The sequence below is a fragment of the Plasmopara halstedii genome, assembly GCF_900000015.1.
Source record: "Plasmopara halstedii genome assembly, contig: Scaffold_526, whole genome shotgun sequence".
NCBI lineage: Eukaryota > Oomycota > Peronosporomycetes > Peronosporales > Peronosporaceae > Plasmopara > Plasmopara halstedii.
The window spans coordinates 844187-870577 of record NW_020187446.1 but is presented as its reverse complement, the minus strand read 5'-3'; the positions used below and the strand labels follow the sequence as shown (position 1 = coordinate 870577).

At 44.4% G+C, this 26391-nt stretch overlaps 3 protein-coding genes across 3 annotated transcripts; 2 read left to right on the top strand and 1 right to left on the bottom strand.

Moving 5' to 3' along the window:
* Window positions 1-1810: 1810 nt before the first annotated feature.
* On the top strand, window positions 1811-2225 carry PHALS_11221 (uncharacterized protein; the record flags this gene model as incomplete). Its single annotated transcript, XM_024726778.1, has 2 exons — window positions 1811-1860; window positions 1934-2225. The coding sequence occupies 2 exons, from the start codon at window positions 1811-1813 to the stop codon at window positions 2223-2225; spliced, it is 342 nt and encodes a 113-aa protein (XP_024577421.1).
* Window positions 2226-6121: 3896 nt separating this feature from the next.
* On the top strand, window positions 6122-7222 carry PHALS_11220 (uncharacterized protein; the record flags this gene model as incomplete). The annotated part of the gene is made up of 1 exon (XM_024726777.1): window positions 6122-7222. The coding sequence occupies one exon, from the start codon at window positions 6122-6124 to the stop codon at window positions 7220-7222; it is 1101 nt and encodes a 366-aa protein (XP_024577420.1).
* A 13278-nt stretch (window positions 7223-20500) lies between these two features.
* PHALS_11219 (uncharacterized protein) lies at window positions 20501-21067 on the bottom strand (the record flags this gene model as incomplete). The annotated part of the gene is made up of 1 exon (XM_024726776.1): window positions 20501-21067. The coding sequence occupies one exon, from the start codon at window positions 21065-21067 to the stop codon at window positions 20501-20503; it is 567 nt and encodes a 188-aa protein (XP_024577419.1).
* Window positions 21068-26391: the final 5324 nt, after the last annotated feature.

The window sequence follows — 26391 nt, the reverse complement described above, 5'->3', positions numbered from 1 at the left end:
TAGATTTGACGCTTGTATTTTAATTTTCAATTGGTGAGTTACTCATTTACCTGCTTAAGACATAACAGAATTATCTGAATGATATTAGTTTCCATGTCATTCATAAGAGCTTAACACACAGGTCAATACTAAGATGCCGTCTAAACCACCCCGCTCACCTTAATGATAAATGCCTTCGCGAAGTGTTGACGTTGTCCGCATTAAGTTTCAAATACATTTTTATTTAAGAGAGAAAAAAATGTGGCTTGAGATTAGGACCTATTTACGAGCGAGAGCACTGTTGTCTGGGGTCGAAGAGAGCACGTTGTGAGCTCTTGAAAGAAAATATTTGACCGAATTTGATGATCTCTAGATAGTAGTGGAGATTTTGACCAAGAACATGGTTCGAATCTGTAGATCTCTTCAAGCATTAGAAGATAGATTAGGTGGTTAAACAATTTAAGAGACCAAAATCTGGCTGTTGTTTATCAATTAGATAAAGTACTTAATTTATAGTTGAGCTCTGGCAGAAAAAGCAATCTTTTGTCGCCTTTTGAGCATGACATGCTTAATGAACGCCTTGAATTATCAAAATTGAATGTACAAGCAAAACGACTGTGGTCTTTTATGTCTGATTCATAATATCATTGCTTTGCAATATACTCCTACTGGAGATACTAGTTCTAATGACTGATAGTAAAAGTATTCTCTCTAAGGACAAGGCGTTCACCGGTAAGACATTATGATACTCAAGAATAAGCTAAAATTGAAGGTCAGCATTTTTGGCAGGGGACCACAGATGTAATTTGGTAGTATCGCAATAAACTCCAAGAAAGGTGCTATCGACGTATACGGGCTCAGACTCATAGAGGAGTTTTTGACTTGTTGGTGGCTGACCAACTTGCGACATCATTGCTCTCCGTCAATGATCAGCGAGAATTCTCGAGAAATTGCGAGCAAACACTCACTTCCTTGCATAAATCTTTTCTTTATCGCAGTTGAGACAGCTTCGCACTAAACCCATCCCCAGAACTTTTGAGAGTCGTTGCGATCGCGCCGTGCCAAAAGTGTCGTTCCCCTCTAGCTTGTAGCGCACATTCAGACTGTACCAGAGAAGAACGACGTCTTTCAAACTATTTGTGGTATGCGCGGGTTGAGATCCACAGCGAAGCATGGTTTATTCAAACTACAAAGTGTGTTCACCAAGCAGATACATTCGATCAAGACAGTGCATAATATATTGCAAGTTTGGTGGTGTTGTCCGATCTGGTCGATTCACACCTGTGTGTAACCGGTCCGCTGTAGTCGTTGTGCATTATAGCGGAAAATCTCGCTTAGCACAGCCGTATGTATTTGGTCGAAGAATGAGGCAGGACTGACGGCGAAGGCGTCGGAAAGACCATATTCTCTAAGTTCCGAACAGCCAGGGCCCTCCACTGAATCAATCACAAAGATGCAATGATCGCGAATGAAGACCCAATCATCATCATGTCGTCTTTAGAATGGACGTAAGCAACCTCAAATCCAACGAAGGGTTTGAGGCTGCTCAGGTCCTTTGTTAGAGACGACATGATGATGCTTTGGTCTAAATTTTCCAACCTTTCAATTTCTGAAATGACACTGCATTATTCGGTGAAGCTGACATAGCAGCGTGGTCAGACCTTGCGGCGCAAACACTTTTTGCACGAATCGTCGCGATTGCATCAAGGATGGATACATTTAACCACCAGCCGACGGCAGGCTTGCATGCTGGTTCCTTTTTTTTAATATTTTGAGTCGCACACACGATGCTTGAAAAGCTATAGTGTGAACATTTGCAGCTTTCAAGAACATGGGATACGCTGTCTTCGTCTCGGCTGTAAGATTTTGCTGCTCTCGAGGGTACGTGATTGAACCAGTCAGAGCAGTCGCGAGCGCATCATCATCAGAGAGGAGAAAAATGCACCATTTCTAGGCAAACAGGATGTGGGGGAGCACGCACCAAAGGGACGTCTCCTTATGCTCGAATCGATTTTGCACGCTCGGTCATGATTTGCTCGCCGCCCGTACACACGGTCACAACCCTGCTCCGTCACAAGGAGTCGACAAAGCCGGCCATTTTGACCGTGCGCAAAGGTAGAACGATTAAACAGTGTCAAATACATATGCCAAAGCAAAATTGGACATCCATATTGGACGTTCCTGATGCGTCCCAAATGTCGAGTGCAGTGGCGTACATGCAGCAGCAACTAAAACTTCATAATTAGCTTGCGGACCGGTGGCGCTGATGATTCACATATATATGTGGCTCGGACGCGCCTTACAAGAAACTTATCTTAGTGACGCACCGTGTAACGTCAACGAATCTGGACGCACTTGGAACGACACTACCTTCGAAATGAATCCCAATACCATTTTGAGCCGGAGAATAGACGAATTTCTGACAGAATACACCTTGGCGCTGGCTTACAGTAGCGAAGACGCGCATTAAATACGGAAAGAGCTCGCACGAACAGACTAGAGACCACCTTTACACTTAAGAACTGGTAACCAATTCCATTGAAAGTAATCTACATCGGATCATGCTCGGTAAAAACGTTTTAGCCAGCTGCACTGTTGACCGAAATTTTAAGTGATACAATTCATTACTTCTCTTTACCCAACTTGATTGTTATCTAAGCTGCTGACCACGTGACGAACGCTTGAGTGCGTTAATTGATGCCGCTGCATCAAACGGATGCGTCTGAATTAATGAGATACGCTGTATCACGTCTGAAAGCGCCACAAACGCATGTGACTTGAGATCGCAGCTGCTGACAACGTGACGAGCGTCTTAATGCGGTGATTGATGCCGCCGTGTCAACCTAATGCATCTGAAAAGTCAAAAATGCTGCAGCACGCTGCAAGCGCCAATAAAGTTTCTGACTTAATATCCCAGCTGCTGACAGCGTGACGAACGCCTAAGTGCGTTAACTGTTGCCGCCGCGTCGAACGGATGTGTCTAATCAATTAGATACGCTGATACATGTCTGGAAGCGCTAGCATATCATACGGCTTCGCCGTATGATATCAGCAAGACACAGGACGTCGACCCTGACCCAGAGTATGTCTACCGTATACGATAGCGCACAGCTCTATACCCTTGTCAGCGGTATGATAGGAGAGCATATGGACCGACTCGTCATTAATAGGTCACCAATCACTTCCTCAACAAAGCTTGCCAAAAGTCTTAGCAGTTGTGAGCACTTCGAACTCGGCCCATCTTCATGGTGTACAGTCTCATGACACATCACAACGATATGAAGTTGTAAATGACTTTGCATGCGACGTCCCCTTGCGCTTGGCACCAGGTTTTGCCTAGAACTGGCACGTCACCACCCGCACAGCTCGTCGCATTTAATGGCGGCCAAGCCGAAGTGGGCTTCACGGCCACATTGAAGCGGGCTCTGTATGCCTTCTGTAGTCATCGCGATGCATACAAGAGAGAGATACCGCGGCGGTTGGTAGATCGATAAGGGCCGAGACTGCGGCGCAGTTGGGTTTAACCCAAAAACTGTTGCTTCATTAGTGGGACTTTTTTGGCTCGACCGCTGAGATAAATACATAAAAAATCTATTAAAGTGGCCTGCCTGTACGTTTTCGAAGATATACATTTTGAGCATCTGAATTTCGCGACTAAAATGTTTGAGTTTACTTTAAATTATATTACAGGTTTCTTATAGAATCTTTTCTTTAATTGAAAATATGTTTTATTTCGTGCTATATATGAAGTTTGCCTGTAAAGACAGATCCGCCGTCTTATGAGAGAGCAATGAAGACTGAAGGTAATGATAGCGCTGCACATACAATTTATCGGTGACGACCGTGGTAAGCCCGTCGCACCGACGATTATGGCTCGTCTTTTTGTTTATTCTCTGTTTTGTATCAGTCGCATCACAAAAAGCGTAATGGCACAGCCTCCGTTAGCGATCAGCACGTTGGCATTTGCTTCTTGTCATATTGCTTTACTAGAAAGCAACATTCTTGACATGGTATTCGACAACGCGTTCGAGACTCTATATATCAAGGACAATCAGACGTGGAACAAATGTATAGCTGAAACTAACACTCAAAAGTTCTTAAACCTGATACCTCAACCCTCTTTTAATAAGTTTCTAATTTTACGCTAAAAACTACCTTTTATCGATCACTGAGTTCAAAAAACAGCAACCAAAAGAAGCAAATTGTGAATTGACCACCACTAACCAAGTGCCAGCAGCGAGTTTGTCGCGACAGCTTTTAGATTATCAAATTGTTTACTTGTCCTATTTTTAAGAACTAGATGAGTAAAAATTTGACTTAATAAGAAGAGGGAGAGAAAAGGGGATTTGTCTGTGGTGATGATTGTTTACGCATCTTCTTTGCGCGCGGTACTACATGCTGGTCCCATCAACGCAACGATTGCAAGTGTCTGGAAGATAATATTTTAAGCTGTCGCTTAGCACGAACATGACCATATTGTGACATTTACGGTATTTTCTAGTACCACGAATGACAGTTTCAAATTAGATTGCTGTTTGAGGAGAATGTTGAGACTGTCATAATAAATTTTAAAAGATGAAAAGTAACTGTGAATGATCACTCTTTTTGGTATTTTAATACATGTGAATGGCTCATGAAGAAGCTAAACGAACTGTACGCGACTTAATGCCAATTGTGATTGAACATAAACGGCTTATTGATCTGAGATTCTCACTGATGTATTCCCCACTTCCTTGGAAAAAAGGTGGATTCCGTGAATACTGCTGCAAGTAAATGTTTCAAAAGAACATGATGCGCTTTAACATGGAAATGTTCACCCTGTCTGACAAATATTTCAGGCCAGTTATTTTGGCCGATTAATTGGTGAGCTTAACTGAGGCAGCTGCTTGGGAAGTATAGAACTTTAGTTTTTTCTACCCGGATTACAGTCAGATTTCAATGACTCACTCATCAAAATTGGTTTCAAGATTTTTGAACCCAAGAGCATGTTCTAAAAAGACCATTTGATTTGCCCAAAACCTGATCTATTAATCAAGTCGACCATTGCATTAAGGCTGGCTAATACGATTTTACCACAAAAGGCTCATATTCAAGAGCTATGGCCTTGCAATTTTGAGCTTCGATCTGTTATCCGGTGCTATGTGACTTGTATACAGTGCGGCTTTGATTCATCGTTCAATAAGAGTTGAAAAGCACAAAGGATTTATCGCCGGCAATGTTCCAACGTGGAAAATGTTACTAAAACAACCTTGATGTAGCACAATCGTGTTATGGCGGACTCTCATCTTTATCCTTACTGTATGGCATACACATCCTGATTGACATCATGGGCCGTTCAATCATTCTACAAGTCGAGTCACTGTGACTGTCACGGATTGCTAGATAGCCTATAATGTACTAACAACACTCTATGGCACATTACGTAGCACGATTTACGGAAGCTTGATTTGAGAAGTCCGACGGTCTTGTCTGCTCTTTTCCAATTCGGTGGGTTCCGGATTAACTTCATTACGTTATGTGTGTAACATGTGTTGCTCGCCGCTTACAAACCCACCAAGTTATAGACAGACCTTGATAATAAAAATAAAAGTAGAATTATTTTCGCCGTGATATGAAGATCAAGTAAAAAATACATTGCCTGTTATTACATCTTTGCTCAATGTATCACATCAAGCTACAAGATACTGAGACCTCTTGAAACGCTTAGATGCACACTTAACTGTTGCTGACCACATGGACATAATCTAAGCAATTTAGGACATTTTAACATGGCCTGTCCACTACAAGAGCACAGTGGCTGGCTGCCCTAATCGTTATATTTGTAAAGAGGTGAGGCTTTGTGGAATGCTAGTAGTACCGCGCCAAAAACATCTTCTCTTCCTGCTTTCCCATCTGTTTTAGCAAAGTTTCCGAAATTTTCAAATTGAATAGATTTGGCGACTAGGAAAAACAATATGCGCAATCGTTGCCCAAGCATCTCGACAGATGTCATGAGCCTGTAGAACGGACTGTCCAAGGGGCTCGATGGAGAAAGATGGGCAGGATCAGAATCGCTGTTGTAAGCCTACCTGTCACAATGACATACAGTCTTTCGAACTAAATTTTGCGACTTCATTTCTTCTTTGATCGGGCGCATAATTCAATGAAATTGAGTACTCTTCACCCGCCAAACAGTCGACTCCTAAGTGCCGACGTTATATCTGGTGTCGTTCAACAGCGCTCGAAAGTCTCACGTAACGCGTACGTGGATCAAGAGCACAGCCTAACATTGTCACATCTACCGCAGCCTCCTCGCATACATACGTCTTATGTAGAGTCTGAAAACCCAAACGACTCGTCAACAGATGGACGTTGGGCAAGCCATCATGGCACCACCGAAATGACCACGAAGCTAAGATGTGCTCAAAATTTTACCCCTTACTCAGCGTCACGAGACGGCCTCACGATAAGTGAAGGCCCTGCTAAGCCTATCACACATAAAGGTCAGATGACTAGTATGGTCGAAATGATTATAGCAGACAAAGTGCGACTTCGGGAACTACGTCGAGTAAGGCAGATTCGGTATCGACAAAAAAAAGAAAACTACGCGGCTAGTCTTGATGATGGAAACAAAAAGCTTCGAAGCGAAATCGAGCAGCTTTCTCAGCGTCGTCGAGTAGCAGTTGCCACAATTGCGTCGACAACAAGCGGGTGGAGTGTGGCCGTCGAGTACTTTCGACTTTTTCAATACGGAGTCCGGAATTTCTCTGATGCGCAACGCAGTGTTCAAATGGCTTTCTTGCAAGAGACGATGGCACCGGACATCCTCTTTAACTCCGGATACGGTATTGAAGCTATTTTAGACTACTGGCATTGCATCTCGCAATGGTTTGCGAATTTCGAGGTCGAACTAAAAGCCTTGGAGAAAGCCTCATCAAATACACTTGTGGCCAGCACCGTCACTACCATCACAATTTCGGAAATAACCTTGCGACAGATTTTCCCACATTTGCTGAGCATGGACCAGTCAAAAGGGTTGACACCACTGGCGCAAGAACTTTTAGACCAGACTCTAATTATGCAGGGATCAGCACAATTTGAATGGGATCGCGAGCACTCTTGTGTTGGAAGCATTCGTAGTCATTCGGATATGATACCCCCGCTTTTGTGCGTACTGGGGGATCTTGACAAGGTGTCGCGTGTGTTCAGCAAAGCTCTTATAACACCGGACTTTAGGTGCAAGGCGTTTGCCACGCGCAGTTGAGTCAGTTGGACAGAGATACGCGTTTAAATGCGGAAAGTGATTATTTCAGTCATTATGGTACCTGTCATATGCATAATATTTAAGAGATTAGCTACTTGCAATGTTCTTAAGTCGCGAGATTGTCATAACACCACTCAATGCACGGTGCACTGTCGATCTGGTGTTGTAGACGGTCGTATAGCACTGCAAACCGGACAAGTCTCACTGCTTCATGTATCACGCCTTCTCATGAACTCGTGGCTTCGCAAGTCGACTGTCGCGATCTAAAGTCAAGTTTTTTCAACCCTTTCCCACCATTGACGTCAACAAAGGCCTGTCGTGTTGTAAATGCGAAATTTTTAGCAAGCTTCTCTAGCTGGGCGGGTTCATCGAACTGAGATTAAATCAAATCATTGGTTGCGACACACTGGAGTTCACACATCACGTCGTGAAGGTTGCCAGGCTGTCACGAGCTATAAGGTTGCATATGGCAAAAGTCCTAAACGACGATCCTAACTGATGCAGCATTCGTGCCATCATAGGCAACGCACAGGTTACCAAAAGAATTCGTATGCGCAAACGCGAGTCATAAATTGCAAGGGTAGGCCTCAACATCCATACGTACACAACAATCGTCAGCAACATTACACTTGCGCAAACAAAAAGAAAGTACTTTACATCCCATTCAACATTTGTAGTAAGCGATGGGCAGTGTAGGATCGTTGTGTACTCTCACACGATGCCAGTCTTGCTCTCATCGGAATTATTGAATAGACTCATCATGTTGCATGCAGATCGACATTGTCGTCATTCCGTATGAACATTATATAGCAAAGACATAGTGCGATTATGTATAATGTTTAAGGCAAGGAATACAAGGCTCGTGAACGAAACATCTTTAGGATACCATTGTATTAAATTCATTGACTCCAGAGATTCTCAGAACTTGCTCTGAAACTTTAAGAACTGTTTCGAATTCTAGGAGAGGAAAAGCCATGATTATTACTGTGGTAAATTAAGGGTGGAGAATCAGCTTCACTGAGTTTCGAAGGTAGCAAATATTATTATATGTCAATCACTTATCATACGTGGTACCCAAGTCTCATTCCACATAACGATACTGTCAGCCTAAAATCACATTGCACCGTGCGAGTAGTAAAGCTTTAAAATTTCCTTCTATCTTAAGCGTTACGGTCACAAAAATGATTTGTCATCACACTCTGCATCACACTAATTCGCAAAAAGTCGAGGTGTATATCATGTGAGGCACAAACCTGGTATTGATCGTGAATATTGTGCGCAAGGTAAGAAAAAGCTGTTCGTATGGAATGCATTGAAAGAGCTATCCCCAAGCTGAAGTATTTGTTTTGCAGAAGCAAAATTTATTGCATCACGTATCATTTCTAAAGCATGAGATACATTTGAAATTGGTGCATCACTTTATATTCTGCTTGAAAGAATAATGGTAGTGTTGCGTGTCAGCGATTGAACACAGAGAATTGATTACAAGGGCAATTTCTGAACAATTAAGTGTTGCTTGGGATATATGAGCAGAAGTTTAATGACGTTATGGGTTGCAGAAGGCCAGAATGAGATTGCTGTTCGCGCAATTACCTCCAAAGACGTCGACGCAGACGATGATCGCTGGTGTCGGGACAGTCGATAGCTCCTGCTTGAAGCCTCACAAGCCACATTCCCGACATTCACGCTGGGAACTCGTTTCAAAGCAGATACTACTATAATTTATTTAATCAACTCGGTGATAATAGTCGATCATACGACGAATGTCATGGTGGTTGAGTGTCGACGCCATAGAACTGTTATCATGGTGTGGTATTTGGGATGTTAGCATCGAGACTGGATCCATGTAGAAGTCTGTTGAGAGCATACTGCCATGTTAATTGAAGAGAGAAGCTTCTGCAAGATAGATGCACATTTGGTATGCCTCGTCGCTATTTTGGACATATCTAAGGGTTGTTTGATCAAGAGCTGGACACAAGTAATGGATGAGGTTTGGTAAATACGTCAAAGTCTCGTTGAGTGCATGTTTCGGTTTTTTAATGTAGGAATGATATAGTAATGGATTGGAGCAATGCTGCAATCATTTAGGAGGGCCATGTACGACAAAAATCTCGCGCAAGCCGGCGGATTGAGACATCGAGCTTAAAGCTAAAGCTGATGGTAAATCAGGCGTTTTGACGGGGGTTGGTATCAAGGAGGTAAGAACCAAAAAGCATACACCGCTGACTTTGGTGGGAAGAAGGTAGGTTTCGCCTTTGCATTGAGCAACACCTTCGAAGGGTGCTGAAAAAATGGCTTTGCAAACGGCACTCTTGCCTTGGTAAGATTTAAGAACGTTAGTAACATGATTGTGTCTCGCAATTTTACAAGATCCGTGCTGCAAAAATAATCTCGAAAGTTGTTAGTACTAACTATTAGATTTGTGAATATCAGAAGTAGAGATGTCATGAATGATTACAACATGCTTCTGAGATTTTCACGTCTCTACATTAATTATGCGCTGAAGTCTCGCCCTTGGAAGCCAAAAGCAAGAAAAGCATCGCAATATCACATGCATCTATGGAAATAAGCATAGTTCATACTAACTAAGACTTGCTTCAATCTATTAGATCCAATGGGTATCTTACCCCAAAACGCTTATCACAATAGAAAGTTGCTTCATTACATTTTGTGGGAATAGAAAGACAACAACAGCTAAGTATTCGAGTAAATTCTGACGTTCTGATGAGCATCAGATCCCCAGCAACCACGATTGACGCTTTTGTTGGGTGGTAAAAAAGCTTAACTACCAATCGAGGGACCATTGCCTGATAGAGGCAGTACTCGTAACTGGTTTATGAATGTAATTCGAAATGGTGTCGAATCTCACACTCAGCAACGCGAGATTTTCGTGCCCCGCAATATAATTGACTTTCTCTGTTTAAGTTCAGTGTCTTGAGTGCACGATCAGTTGAAAACTGAATCTTAGATGATGAAGTAGCATCATGCGAGTTGGGATGTGCACTGTAACTTTGCGTTACGATAGCACAGACAGAAAATTCGTCGTTCAAATGAACAATTTCAAAAATACACGAGCTTCTTTTATGTTACTGTGCTTGGGCAAAGAACTGCAGAAGACGTGAGATTGCCACAAAATCGGGTTTAAATAGCTACAACAACGAGAAGTAGATCATTTTTTAAGCTACAATGAGATTAAACTTGCTTTGCGCCTTTTGCCTTGTACAGAGGACAAATATTAGCTCATGTACTTGTTTTCCATCGCTTTCATCGTGAACATTTGAGGTGTGCATAACCAATGCGCTTTTTTTGTAAATACATTTTGAAGAATGTAATAAGACTTAACTATGTAACTACACGTTATATATTGTATATGAAAAACTAGTACGCTAAGACTGAAGTCAAAATTGACTTAACATTTCTGATTGTTGATAAACTCAAAACAACAAAAAAAACGTGCTAGATTTGAAATATATCAAATCTATTTAAAATTTAGCGTAATAGTTTATCAGAAGGTTCTGAAAACCTTAATTCGTTTTACCTTATTAAAATGGTAAACAGCTGAACATATGCGCGTGGTGATGTCTCTTAGCTTTTGATATGCCTGCACTTGTGCCAGCAAATTATGAGCTTGGTCCATTTCGGAAAGAGGGCTTTTGGTGATACTCTTGGCTCTCGTCGACTAACATTGCAGTGACATGTGTATTTCTATACATCTCGGACTTCCGTTTGCATATTCATTACGGGGGTGCCTGCCGCAGCGTCCTTCTAAAGTGAGGCAAACACCATTAGTGAGCGCATTAACACAGCTTGCAGTCTTAAGCACTTGCTCGTCCAAGCCAATGAAAGTGTTATATTCATAGTTTTGCTTAAAATAATTATTAAGATATGTTTTACTATATACCATAACATGGAGCATTATTTAAAAAACCTGGCAGTCTATGTGTCTTACAGGCTCCTTTAAGGCGTTTATCTCTCGGCCGGAAAAATTAAGCAGGTCTCGGCGTAAACCTCGAGCAAAAGCTTAAAGCCCAACTTCTAGAATTCAAAAGATGTCCTAAAGGATACATGAACCCGTCAACTCAATTTTTGTCGCCAGCCTACCAAGACGAGTGCATGCCCCAATCCGACACATCTAGAACAACAGGTCTAACTCCAACTTCTTGTTGTACCTCTGCCAAGCATCAGCAATGCGCTATTATCACTACAAGATCAGTCCAAACTTGCGCGGCTTAGTGTGGCTACAGCGATGACGAGGTCTCGTATATGTGTCGCCGAGCCGTCCCAGCATCAAAAGAGACAAACTCACTAACTAGCACTTATTGCTTCCGAAAGACGGTCTGGCTCCATCTTGTCGATGAGAGATCGCATATCAGGAACGCTAAACACTAATTATCGCTTCCCAAGACTTGCAGATAAAAGTTTTGAGCGGGCACGGTATGACCTGTTTTGGCGACGCAAACACCTGCGACATATTTCGCGGTTACTTTAAGTAAGCTGGAGTAGGCAGGCCTACGCTATATATATACCGAATGGACCAAGTGCTCATTCTCGCACGTGTTTTGCAGCAGCGCTGTCGTAGCTCTTTCGCTTAGAGGAAGCTTGGTTAAGGTTGGTGACCTTCGTTGTGTACTTTGAACCAGTACGAGTGTAGCGGATCGCAATCCGCTTACTTCAAGAGTAGCTATATCCTTAACCCAAGGCTAATTATCCCTTCCGATTAAAATGTAAACTGTATTTCTCAGTTTTGAACCGCCTAGATCTAATTCTATAGATTTTCCATCCATATAGCGAAACCTAATTGACTATATGACTACTGGCTGTTCCAGTAGTCATATAGTATAGTTTCACCAATATGTGGTCACACCGTCTTGAGTGATCCATACCGATATGTGGTCACGAGAATTTGTGTGACCCACACCCTTCATACCAGGAAATGTAAAACACCGTTACGCTCTCCCATCAATATTGTGAGCACCTACAGCTCACATTCGACTGTCGCCTCGGACGAGATTCGCGTGTCTAAGACACCAGAACATGACAAGGGCCTTCGTCAGGATTTCTCTGCTCGTTGAGCCCTGTGTCAAGGACACAAAAGAGACCCAGCTTCGTTAGTTCCGAGAACGCCCGTGAACAGAGCCCTTCATCGTCTCCTGCACGCGGTGCAACTCCAGACAGTCCGAGGCTTAAAGGGGAAGCGCAACCCACGCGCAGCTCATTGTTAGTTAAAGTGTCGCATGACCAACAACACAGACGCGATATCTACTCCCGACCGCGCCCCGCGCCCGCCACGGGTGATGAATTACATCGTCGAGGATTTGGAGGAAGTCGACAACGAGTCGGATACTCTTTTACCAGGATGGGAAGAAGAAGGAGCGATGTGCCCCAGCGGCGCAACGTGAGCCTTGCAAACGCCGTGTCCATTGCGCGAACTCTCGACTTTTGGGGATGTTGTGTCAATATCAATCACCTCGACGAGGCACAAAAGCAGCAACTGGATTAAGTCCAAAGGGCGGCTCTCATGAGCGCGCATCCACGGTTGGTCCTTGACCCTCGTGTGGAATACGGCTTCAGCTTGGCAAATCCCGCTGCAGATGCGAAGGACGCGATCACTCGATTGCTGGGCGTCTACATGTTCGGGCTCCCAGTCACTACACAAGCAGAGCATGACGAGCAAAAAGCTTTACGAGCCTGCCTTTTTGGTTTAAAAGGAATTTTGACACATTCTTTCACAATCGATTACTTTGATGCAACATGCGTCATTACCGGTGAGCTGAAAATTCGCAATCACATTCAGCATTGTCATTACCTCTACGACCGTCAGGTGATTACGTTCGCTCCATCAAATGCACTTTCGAATATCCTTTTCATTCAAAATGGGCTCACTACGTCGAAACCCCTTTACAGCGAGGTCATGTATCTTCACAGTTGCGTGACTGTCAAACATAGGTAACGCTCCAATGTGGGTATCATGGAGTCATTTTTAATGATAAAAGCGAATTCGTATCGCTAACTTAGAAAAACCACGATGCGTCGAAGAGGAAAATAGAGCCCTCCAGGATTCTCAAGTATTTTGTTAAGAATAGCGATTTTAACAGGAACGAAAATTTGTGCAAATTTTAGGACGTGAGCGTCCGAGATGGATTCAATTTGCAACCCCCTAAAACAAATCTAAAATTGCCAAAACGGCTATCGACGATTGGCGAGATATCCCATGGATTAACTGCGCAGTGATGGGGCGGATTTCTTCTTCGGACTGGGTTGTGCTGAAAAGACCACACTAACCAGAAACAGATTTGCATTGTGGATCCATTCGATGCGGTGGAACAGAGCCGTGATGCTTTGAGTTGAAAAAGACAATACCTAAGATCACAAGAAATACTCCGCTATGAATAGTGAATGTCAAAGGCTGTCCTCCGGAGCCAAATTGAGGATTTATTCTGTTAGTTTGCGGATGAAAACTTTTAGTGTCTCGATCAAGAGCTTAATAGGCGGCCCTGGGCTAGCACATGATGACTTTGGTATACTTTTGGCCGGAGCGACTACCAGGTCTTTATTCTATTTATCCGTTTCCAAGTACAGATCTCCCCGACCAGAGTAGCTCTGAAATGAGCCACACACTCCATGGCAAAACGTTTTACGTAAATTCAGAGTGAATTTTTGTAAAATTTTTGTGATAACATGACGAGAGCTCATCCATCATCTGAGAATATAAATCGTGCTCTCTTAATGAAGGCTGTCTGTGACGGGGTTCACGTACCCTGGTATGAAACGATAATATAATCACACAATGGTGTGGTTTACACAAGATGGTATGACTACACAATGGTCTAGCTTTTCTCAGACATCAAGTCAGTACGTGGCTGGAACAGTCAGTAGTTATACAGTCAACTAGTTTCTGATATATCGATAGAAAAACCTATACCTTTAGATATAGGCGGCTTTTCGCCCAAATAAACAAGAAATACAGTGTTCATTTTAAACGGATGAGTTAATTAGGCTTGGGTTAAGGTCGCAATTACGCTTGTAGTAACTGGATTGCAATCCACTACACTCGTAGTGGTTCTAAGTATAGTACGAATGCCACCGACCTTTACTAAGCTTCCTAAAACGGTTGTCCCGCTGCACTTGGTAGTACTTGTAGTCAATCCATACCTGAATCGTTACGACTGACCCTCTGTGAGGTTGAAGCAATTTTCTTATGTGCCCCCGGGTATGCAGGACGAGTTAAAGAGATAATGTCTCTGCTTGGACTTGAGGGTGTGCACACCCTCGCTTCGCTAGGACTTGAAGCGATCAGCGCGCGTCTAAGGGCATATTCAAGTTATGAAAATGCTCTGCTAGAGCACCTACAGCAGAAGCTCTTGGCGTCGACGAAGAATGACTCCCCCCGACCCAAGCCGCTCATTGTGAGCTTAAATGCTTCGATGGAAAGGATGTTGAGGATCTCTGCTCTGGGTGAGAGAGAGTCGAGATGGTCATGGCATCGGCCATACCCCAGATCATGCAACAGCGCGTGGCGCTAGCCTCGGGGTCGAGCACGAGAACGAACACTGATTCGCGGCACTTCAGGCAAAGCGGCATTCTCCTTTTCGAAGGAGCTGAAGATACAGCTTTTGCAAGTGTTCTCATCGCCTGACTAGGCATGTCGCATGCGATCGCGTTTTCTTGCCACACGGTGAGGCAAGAAGAAATTGTCGGACTTTGTCCTAAAGTTGCGTACTTTCGGGATGGCAGCCGATCATATTCCCGAGGCGGTCACAGCGATAGTCCATATGCAGGGCATATGCACTGGCGAGGTCAGAATGGAAATCTTCCGTGCCCACACGTCTTCTTTTGAAGAAGCGGTGAATGTGGTATTGCATGCCAAATTCGACTCTAAGTTGTTAGAATACACACTTATATAGCTCGTCGAGTACGCCTGAGCCAGTGGACCTCAGCTATGCTGAGAATGAGGAGGTTGAGCTCCGAGCTACCGGGCAGTGTATAAATACCCGACGGTGTCTTGTCAGTGGAGATCCCGCCTGTCACATTCGGACTGGCTGCTCCCTGCGCAAAGCATGTCAAGATCCATCAAACCGACGTCCCCCTCCTAATCATTCTAGTTTGTCGCGGAAACGGCAAAACCCAGTTGGTAGGCGCGGGGCGCCCTACTGGGGAAGAACTGAGTTCTGTTGATCTTCAAAGAGGTAAAGGGCAGCAGGGCCCATCCCCAAAGAACTTTGAGCTCTTGAACAAGGAACGTGTATGCAAGTCGGACTTGCTGGTCGTAAAGGCGACCTTGAAGGACTTTGAGAAGCCATGGAAGATCCTGATCGAATCCGAAGCATCGGGCATTTATGCTTGATGCTCCACGATCGATGGAAGTCAGCTGAATGCTGAGGCACTGGAAGCACGATTGAGTGACACTTTCACTTCGCTTAGCGACGAAGACTTGTTTCACTGTGCCAAGAGTCCCTGTTAACCTCGGTGTTGACTTTGCTAGCGTGGAACGCTGCCGAGCCTTCTACTTGGATGCAAGGTTGGATCTTATCCTTGGGTTGGCATGGTTGGAGCACCATGAGCCATGGATTAATTGATGGTGAAAGACCTTGGGTGCTACGCGCAAGTCTCATGGTAGAGATTTGGTGAGTCATGAACCCACCTCTGCTAGGCAGCAGAAGCTTTATTGGCGCGGGCATTGGACCGGGACGGTCGATGTACTGGATATCGGCGTAGCCGAGTTGTCCAAAGTGTTTTTGACAGAAGTCCCGAGCATGTCTCGCACGCTGAACCTGGGGTGGCACGTAACCCACTGAGCGTTGCTCAATTATTGGAGCAATCGATGTATGCCAAGCGTGGCATGGTCGGCCAAGGGCTGGGGAAATCGATGGCGAGGCCTTAGTGATGCACGTAGAGTGGCACGTAATCCACTGAGCACTGCTCACGATTCGAAGCAGTTGCTGCATGCCAAGAGTTACATGATCGGACGAGGTCCGAGGCATCCTGGGCAAGGCCCTTCTGATGCGCGAGGGGTGGCACGTTATTTGGTGGACAAAGACTGCGGAGATAGCAGCTCTTCGTCGGATGTTGTAGATAACATCAACGTTCCGATAGGAGAGCAGGCAGTGGAAACACTGAACGACACCGAGTGCGTGTTCTCAGTATAGAAAGGAGACGGCGATGCCGCGTGATATCTGCAAGACGCAGGGCGTCGACACTGACCCAGGGTGTGTCTACCTTAGATTATACAGCACAGCTATACACCCTCCTTAACGGTATAACATACGTATCCTTCGATGCAATTACCACAGTGGATGCTTTTTGTTGATCTGGGTGAGATGTTCTTGAAAGCGTTCAGCGGTGCCTTGAAGGGAGGTAACTTAACCTAAGTGGTCATTGCACGAGATTAACTCGTCGTCGCGTCGGGATGAAGCTGTCCTGAAGGACACTAAGAGGGTGCTGAGCGCACGAAGCGGATTTTTTATAAATCCCTCGGATCGGTACTATCCTTTGGTGAAGGAATTCAAGACGTCATCTCCAAAGACCTGCCGTCGGTCCTACCTCTGGACCAAGGTGTGCGTCATGAAATCGACCTGGTTCCGGGAGCATAATACTCCACAACACACCGATGTCCCCAACTTAAGAGCGGTGTGACGTCATTGAGGCCTTTTTTCGCGCGATGCACGACACAGGAATGGTGCGTGAGAGCAAGTCTTCCCATTTGACACCCACGTTGGGTGTCTGGAAACCGAATGGCAAGTGGTGTATCGTTTACGCTTACAATAAGCTCACCGCTGCCATGATTCCGGCACAGACGCCGATTTCTAGGTTGTATGATCTTCCGAACAACATGGGTGGATATACGAAGTTCAGTGAACTCGACTTGGTCGATGGCTATCACCAAGTGCGCATGATGAGAGATAGTGATTTTTCGCGGACAGCGGTGGTACTCTGAGCGGCATGCTCCAAGAGTGGCTGGTGATGCCCCAAGGCTGTCAAATGCACCAGCAACATTTTGTCGTCTTGTGACGCAGTTCTTCAGGTCCCATCGGGCGTATGCACAGTCATACTTTGATGAAATTTTCGTCCACAGTCGTGCGGGGTACGGGAGGACAGATAAATCGTCCATTCAAGATCGGTGCTCGAGTGCATGCGCAAGAATAAGCGGTATGATAATGCAGACAAGTGCATCTTCGGCGCCGAAGAAATCCCCTTTTAATATGCTTCATCGGGAAGATTGGCATTCAAGCGGATCTCGCTATGCTCAAGGCCATTTTAGGGCTGGCCGGCTCCAAAGAACAAAGCAGACTCGCGCAAGTGGCTTGGTCTCGCCAACTGCTTGCACCAGTACAACAAGAACTACGCAGGAATGTCACGGCCATTGTCGAATTTCCTTACGAAGGATGTGGAATGGTGTTAGGGTAACAGGCTTTTGACGGGGCTAAAGACAGCCTTTTTCATGCACCAATACTGACGTTGCCAGACCCCGATCTCTCTTTTAGTGCCGCCTGTGACGCTTCGGACTTTGCCATCGTTTGTTCACTGCCGTAACCAGACGCCTAGGGACGAGATCGGGTGATCGCGTTCGGATCTTTCCAGCTTATGGTTGCGTGGAGGGACTCTCTAGTCCATGACAAGGAATTATTTGCGATGGAGTATGTACTTGACAAGTTCAGGGTGCATCGGCTTGGCTCAAAGTCGCTTGCAAACTACACAGATCATGCGTCATTACGCACTGCGACTGAGTTGCCTAACCTCTTGCAGAGGATGGGCAGATGGCTCATTCTTCGCAGAATATAACTCTGAGGTGAAGTATGAGTCATAAAAGCAGAATGCTTTGGCTGATGCGTTGTCACGCAGACCAGACTGTGAGTTTGCTCATGTCATGACGGTGACGTCGTCCTTGGCGGATTTGATCCGCGCCGCATACGCGGGTGATAGTATGTGTGTAGCGCTGCTACAGGCTCTCGGGAGAAAGGAGTATGGAAACTCGGACAGGGAGTTGTCGTCGCGACTGCGTGCACGGTATTCATTGAATATTGGGTTGCTGTACAACTCGACGGATACGCTTCGAATTGTGGTTCCTCACGATGTGTATCCTCTATGAGGCCCACGACACCCCACTCAGTGGTCGTCTTGGTCGTGGAAATACCTACAGCTTTGTGAGTTGCCACTACTGGTTGTCCAAGCTGTGCAAATGGGTGATCACCTATGTGCGCACGTGTGAAACGTGTCAGAGGATGAAATCCTCTCTAAATTCGCCGGCGCCGCTGACTAACTTACCGGTACCCCCCGGATAGTGGCTGTTTATGAGTATGGACCATGTGTTTGGCCTACCAAAGGGCAATACGAATGTCATGGTCTTCGTCGACCGTTCAAGTAAGATGGCTCATCTTGCGGTAATATGTGGCACCATCGACGGTGTCGGTATAGCGACGCTGTATGTGTATCGTGCATTTTACCACATGAACTCCCTGAGTCAATTGTCCTTGACAAAGACCCACGCTTCACTCGGAAGTTTTGGTCGACGATTTTCAAATTTCTGGCACCAAGTTGGGTATGTCAACTGTGGACCATCCGCAGACTGATGATCAAACTGGGTACGTGACTCGCGTCGTCGAGGACATCTTTCGCAGCGTCTGCGCTGAGACTCCGAGGTTGCTGCAACTTGTAGATTTCGCTCTGAACAATGCAGTGGGCGACACGACGTTCTACGTGAACGGGCCCGTTCATCCTAGCGTTCTGCCGACGCCGCCATTTCATGGTTCAGGGATTGGTGGGGGGGGATTGCCGAGCTGCTAGCTGATGTCATCCCTCTCACTGTGCGTAAAGAAACCGATGACTTCCTGTCTACCAGACTGAGTATTTCACGATACGTTCGTGATGTGATGCTAAAAGCCAAGACATACAAAAAGAATATGCAGATGAAAGATGCAGAAAAAATGGGAGAAAATTTGCGGCCGGAGACCTGGTTTCATTAAATGCTAAGAACCTTTTTTCACAAGCAGTCCCTGCTGTTTTTAAGATGAAGCTCTGTCCACGGTTTATCGGACCTTTCAAGGTTATGGCCAAGCGGGGCCTTGCGTATGCGCTAAACCTTCCGAGAAGGATGCGCTCCCACCCGGTAAGTTATGTGGGCTTGCTTAAGCCGTACCGGGATCCGGTGGAAGTGAACGCGGAAGCGTTGGCGCTAAGCTGCGCCCAAAGGCGCTCGGCCACTCAGAAGTTGAACAAGCAACTGTTTCTGAGCACGGAGTGCAACATCTATCATTTCTAACGGCGTCAAGCGCTCGATGATCAACGGATAGGAGCCGTTTCGACAGAGCGCGATAGTCCTTAACGTGCGGCAGCTGGTGCACAACGTGCTCCAAGCTCTGTAACTTGACTTATATATACCACTAAACAGCTACCATTGCTTCTGCGATTAATATCCGTAACCATGACGGTATGTGACCCATCCACACGGTGTTATCTCCGATGTTAATCTACATTTGCACTTAGACAATATTTGCCCCGCTTAACCGACTGCATCATTCGGTGTCTAAAGGGTATATATAGCACTAAATTTTGTTTCTTGCAATGTTACTGCGTTTTGAAGATTGGTGATGTGACTAGTCATCGATATACATAGGGTATTATCATTCTAATTGCCAGTGCACCGTGATTATAAGTGCAAGCTGCAGCATTGACTTCCACGGACGCGAGGATCGTATTGATGGTGTATATGCTCCTTCTACGCCATAACTCGCAGATTATCGTTAAAAGACTCTGCATATACCACAATTCGCATTGCTTCCTTTTTTGGGGGGCTTGTCGTGTTTGAAGATGCAATTGAGCAAATGGCTGAGACTCAAAGCACAAAACGTTGCATACGTATTGCATATTTTGTGGTAGTTAGCATAGATTCTGTGGCTATTGATATCGTTAAACCAAAATTGGAATAAGATCGGTATATATTGCAAAATACCTCGACAAATATTATGGAGCATCACCACATTAGAAAGATTACCAGAACTTACACTGACTCAGGCTCAGTAATGTAATCCCAAATCATGATTCGATTAATTTGACAGAAGATCGTAGCTAATCATACTCCTTTTTGGAAACTGCATGCGTAACTTCGACCCAAGAAAGGGATTCAGCTTCATTACGAGATTTTATCTGATGGGTTGCGTCTCCATCCAAGAATGCGGTAAGATCATGTATTTTTATGAAATGGTAATGTACATTGTAATGTATCTACTCTGCCAAAACTATGGCATGTTTTTAAAGTACTTTACATATGGAATCTACTATAGTTTAAAGCTGGTTGAGATCAAATTCCTCAACATCGAGACCGTCCTCATCCGAGCTCGAATCAAATGAATCGATATTCTTTTGGAGCGTGTGCACGGCGAGCACATGTTCAAGGTGGTGCACATATTCAAAGCTAGTTTTGCAGTCGAGGGAGCAGAATCGTCCTGCACTGCAGCTCAGCGATGATAATGATGTAAAGAATAAAACTTCGCAATTAATACAGTGAGTCTGTCTTTGTCGCCAGCTTGCATCGCACTCATCACTGTCATCGTCGCCATTTTTCTCACTACAACTTCGCACTTTCAGTTCCGAATGCATTAATGGCTCATATGGGATTGAAATGACATGAGCACTAGCGTAGCGAACGAGAGGTTCAGCAGCAGGCTTCGGTTCTGGTTTACCTGCCCAGGATTTTGATCGTGTTTCATCACGAAAGAGTCCTCGCTTAAAAATCAGCTTGAACATGCGCGCGACAAAACTTGGACGACGCGCTACTGAAGGACACGGTTTCGTAAGCCCGCTTTTGGTTACTCGAAAAGCTCTCTTGCGTTCTAGTCGATTTTGTGCCATGATGCACTTCTGCTTGAAGAGTCTTGCAAAATCAAAAGTGAGTGTAGAATAAATATTGCAACCTTTATGTTGGCCGAGTTTTACATTGTGTCGGCTCCCACTTATCGCGGTAAGATCCGTCCTGTCCTCGAAAAACGAGACAGGGTTACTCCCTGTATCCGCACTTAACTGCGCCATAATTTACGAGATGTAGTTTGGACATGGAAACGCGACGTCTTACTGCCATCAAATGATAATGCGCCGACTGACTCAAATCCCGGAGTTACTAGCGATAGAAATATATTTATTAAAATACCATATAGTGTCCACAGCAGTCGTGTAAATATTGTACTTAAACCATATTTTGTTTAAGTCGACTACAACATCATATAAATCCAAGAACCCGTGATATCATTATGACTTTGATGCGACACCGAGTAAAAGGTTGTTGATAACATTGTTTGCGGCACTATTATCAAGAATCATTTGTAGGGTTTTCATGATTTAAAGTCGCATAGCAACCATATTTGATCGCACTTAATTATCTATTGGGTTCTAAAGCAAAAGTCTCGTGCTCTGTAATTGGAGAGGTACGTTACAATTTAGTGCAATAAAAGCTCTTCTACAATTACAGCACCAATGCGTCAATAGAGCCGCTTGACAATGTCGCAATGGAGACCAGGCACACATTAGAAATGAAGTACTCAGTACAACTATGTTACGCAAGTGGGGTGTCTCCGTTTAAAGAAACTGTGGAAATTGCTTAGTCGACCGACCTTCTCTATCAGTGACTTAGATGGTACAGTATTAATTAATCCCACCTGACTGATGTTTATCATCATATTTAGTAGACACTCGAGCACATTTGTCACAGCGATACAGCGTGAAAATACACAATGTTTCTGATCATTCTCGTTCATGTCGTAACATTTTTTTTCGAAGAGATATTGGTGACCACTTGAATTCCAGCGATTATTTATGTACAGTGTATTCTAATCATTATGTAACCGCTTTTTTTAATCAGAAGTCAAGTGTTCAGCATTTTTTTTAATGATTAGCTGACGGTTTGTTAAATACCTTTAACCCATTTGCAATCAGACTAGCAAATGTAATTTGCAGTGCTGCTTATGATTTATAAAGTGTGTCTATCGATGCCTCTTTTGTCCACTTGTCCTCTTAAAACGTGTCGACTTTGTCAATCAGATAGTGAGACCGTTCGGTATTGTGACAGTAGCGGTTTGACCCAAATATTGTTATCAAGATAACTCCCTTTGTGAGTTGTTAATTTATTGCATATTCACATCTATCTGACGTAATTGTCTATTTGTTAAGGATTTACAGGCCCTCAACATTTCATGACACAATACACAGTCCAGACGACGCGACTAATTTCTTTAGGACGATATAAGTATGAAATAATGTTTATGACTTAGCTGCGAGAGTATCTGGACAAAAGAAGATGGGATTTTTATGTCTTTGAGCTTTTAAAGCGAAGTATTGGTGGTCGTGAACTAGTACAAAGGCTGGGAATGAGGCACGTACGTACTTGCGAAAAGGAGAGTAATAAGTATTTCCAATCTAAAAGCGAAGCGTCAAGATTATTAGAGAACTTTTAAGAATTACAGTCATTCAGTTTGAGCATGAGGAATAGGTCTCACATCTATTGTGATATTTGTTTTTTCGACTCTTTCAAGTGCATTAGCAAATTTTATTGTTGCTAGTGGGCATGTTGTTTGGATCGCATGCACTATAGCTCAACCTTAATTGTCAAATGAAGTGCAATGTTTCTCGAGCAAATTTCAAGCACAAGCATAAAATCACATATTATTAAAGACGAGCGTACTAGCTAAAAAATGCTTTCTTGGTGGAGCAAAGTGGCTCGACTTCGACCTAAAGCTTTGCGAATGGATTCCTGTAGTCCAAAATGTATGAAGCATCCCTAGAACGATAAAACGGCGACGTGCAGCACGAGCCATCCGTGCTCTGCATGGTCCAAAAATGCGTCAAAACGTCTGGACAGAATAGATCCGAGCACTTTCTGACTACTTAGGATCCTACTCATGATCCAAAAGCGATGTAATGGAGCCTCAAAAACGTGACACCCAGCGCCAACGTCTAGCACACGTTAACTAGTAATCAGCGCTGTGCTTTTTGTCATTAATCTAGTTCTGGTATAGAACTAAGCATATTCATTGGAGATCCCGACGGGATTTATTTCACCACTGTTCTCGCCTTGTAACGAAAACTTCAAACCTTGAACAGTTCCCGCGTATTAAACCTTCATAAGTAATCTCAGCTATATATTACGACATACTCAAAATCGATCTGTACTTGAAGCTTTGGCGAGCATGCGTGAAAACGACTATCGAGAAGCTGTGCATGCTGCCAGAAGAAGTCTGAGCTTTTTTCATTAATATCCGGAGAAAAGAAACGGTATGTCGTGCCGCTTCATATTGATATCACGATTCAAGTAAGGACGTGCTCGCAATCGCACCAATTTGGTTTTATCTGAATACTGTCACACAATCCACAAACCACCGAGGTGAATGTCGTTGATGAAATCAAAACACCGTGACACTATATTAGTGGTTTCAACGAACTTGCTTAGACTTCCTTGATGGTTGGGCATTGCTTAGGTCCCGCTTCAAGAGGCACATGAGTCTTGACGAGAATAGTCGGCGGAACTTAGTGCATATAAAGGCGATCTCTACATTCTGCATAAAATCATGGGTCAGCAATGTTGTCGCCGCCAACGAGGTTCTGAGTAACACGAAACTGAGAGCCAGCAGAGCACTCATAGGCTAGTACTGATATCAACGCTAAAATGCACTATTGGCAAGCTGCTCACGCAAAGAGGTTTTACGCATTCAAATGGTTTTCGTATAGTTTTTCAATAAGCAATGTACCACAATCTTTTTCTAAAGGTGACTTGGCATTGAGAAGGACTCATATGATGGAACCTTATGCTTTGAGTCCCGTATGCGGCGTATCTACGTAATTTGGTTGAGTGGCAACCTGTGCAGTATCAGCATAATGTAGATCGAAGAGTTTGCGTGCGATCGACGTGTCAAACATTGATACAAAGTGTCCTGCGAACTGGAAAGTTTCGACAGCACGAACGTACTCCTGTCTTGTAGCTCGACTTTGGCTAATACAAGCAGGTTTGGGGTGATGCTAAATAACAATAAGAGAGATAATCGATGTACTTAGTATACGAGTAAGAAAAGCTAGATCAATCATCTGATTACTTTCTGGCATTAAACATACAATAGGCACGACGTCTGTGATCGTCCAATCTTCTTCACGTAGTAGTTGTCTTTACAAATCACGTATGTTGGTGTTCCACACCTGTAGTTGGCAGCGTATCTACCGTATTCGTTCCCAGTCCTTTTCAATGATTTCAAATGCTCACAAAAGCCTGAAGATTATCGAGAAGCTCCAGCACTACCGGCGCTGGCTGCCTTGATCATTTCGACGCCACAAGCATGGTGACTCTACGATCTCCTCTTAAAATTCTTCAATGTAAGTTGACATGCTTGAGTCGTATCTTGCTGCTTAAATTGGCTTATTGACAGCTTTACACGGATTCCAACCATTGTGACCAGCTCATTCCCGCCCAGGAGCTTCTTTGAACCGATCAAAGCGGCTGCGTGTTCAACCTCAGCGGTTGACAGGGCAACCGAAGCATGTTAATTGTCAATCTATCCGCAGACTTCGTGTCAGCTTGGTCTTCAGCACAGTCGGCATCACTGTAAAATGGAACTTCTCCAGCTTCGAGTCACAGTTCATAGTAACAGGCCAATTCACAACTACATCAGTCGATCTTCTTGTAAAGTTTGAAGTCCTGGACCGTCAGGGACTGCGTCGTTTTGTCGCACGATATATTGCGAACGCCACGTCTGGTCCCGTGTAACAGGTTACCCAACCGATCAAAGACTGAAGACTTTGGAACGTGTAGAGTGTCGGGCCCTGCGTGCGAAGCTCGTGGGCGAATCATACCGCACCGTACCCTGGTATCGCCGTGATTTTTTCGCGACTTGTGTTGTGAAATCCAGGATAAACAAGCTACATACGCCAAATTTTGCACGAAACAAGTCAACGATTTTGTACTCCCCCCCCACCGTCTGTACAGAGGACGCGAACCTTGCAATCAAACAGCTACTTAAGGGAATCCAAGTGTTCGAACCTCTTAGCTATCCGACCCTTCATTTTCAGATGAAGACCCGACAATGCGGGCAAAAAAGCTTACTGGATACCAGCTTTATTCTGGTTGTGCGGCGTGATCAGTTCTTGTAAGTCGCTGGAGATGGCAGCAATCACTCGCTTAATTGGCGCAATATTCCCTAATTTCTTGTTGGGTTTCAGACTAAGTTTGCCTTTAACACTTATCCCGTTTCGTACCATGCATGAATCGTGCTAGATTCTTCAACAGTGCCATTTTCAGCCATTCGCACTCAACGTCCAGCATGAAGTGCGGACTGACCACCATTACTGCCGTCAATACGACTTAGTAAAGGTTTTTGTCAAAGGAATTTTCTTTGTTACGATCGTGATTCGAAGCTGTCATGAGTGCCCACATGGCACTCCTGCCGCCAAAGCAAGTTCTTATGCTGTAGCGCGACAAGTGCCAAACCTCAACGCAGTTTTAACCTTTGCAAATTTTCGCGAGCGCATTAACCACATCCTAGCTGGTACCGCGGTCTGTTTGGCTTTCATCCTGATTTAGTAAAACGTCATGAAGTTTTTGGTGAGAGCCAGGTACACATCTTGTGTCAAGCTTCGCAAACGCACCATCTTTACGTTGGCCGAGGTGATTTCAAACACATCGTTAAGAGCTTAAAAAGGTCCAAACATAGTGGCCTCCACAAGTGCCACAGGATAGAGCAGAGGATTATTCCAGCTGCAATTAGCATCCTTTCTTGCTGAAACAATTTCACGACCTGCTACTTATCCATGTCATCCACCAATCGTCGACGCGATGATCAAGTTGCGAGCGGCCTTCTCATGTAAGCCGTCGTATACATATACAGCTACCAATAGACAAAGACCATTTCTGTGTCTGATCAAAAACTGCTTGTTTTACTGACAAAAGTCAGCAGTACACCTCGGTACTGCTGACTTACCGTAGTACAGCTGCATGTAGAATTTGCTGCCATTCGATTGCAGAACCTTAGGAACACCATTAACACAACTATTTACGCCATCTTCTCCGTTTCGTACATGATGCTGATTCGTGATATCGACCAAAACCGCCGAATCTCTTGTTGCCTAATTTCACTGAGGCTGCACTTCCGCTTTGAGTTGGCGCCTTTTCCTCTCGCAGTTTCTTGCTTTTGCAGAGTAGT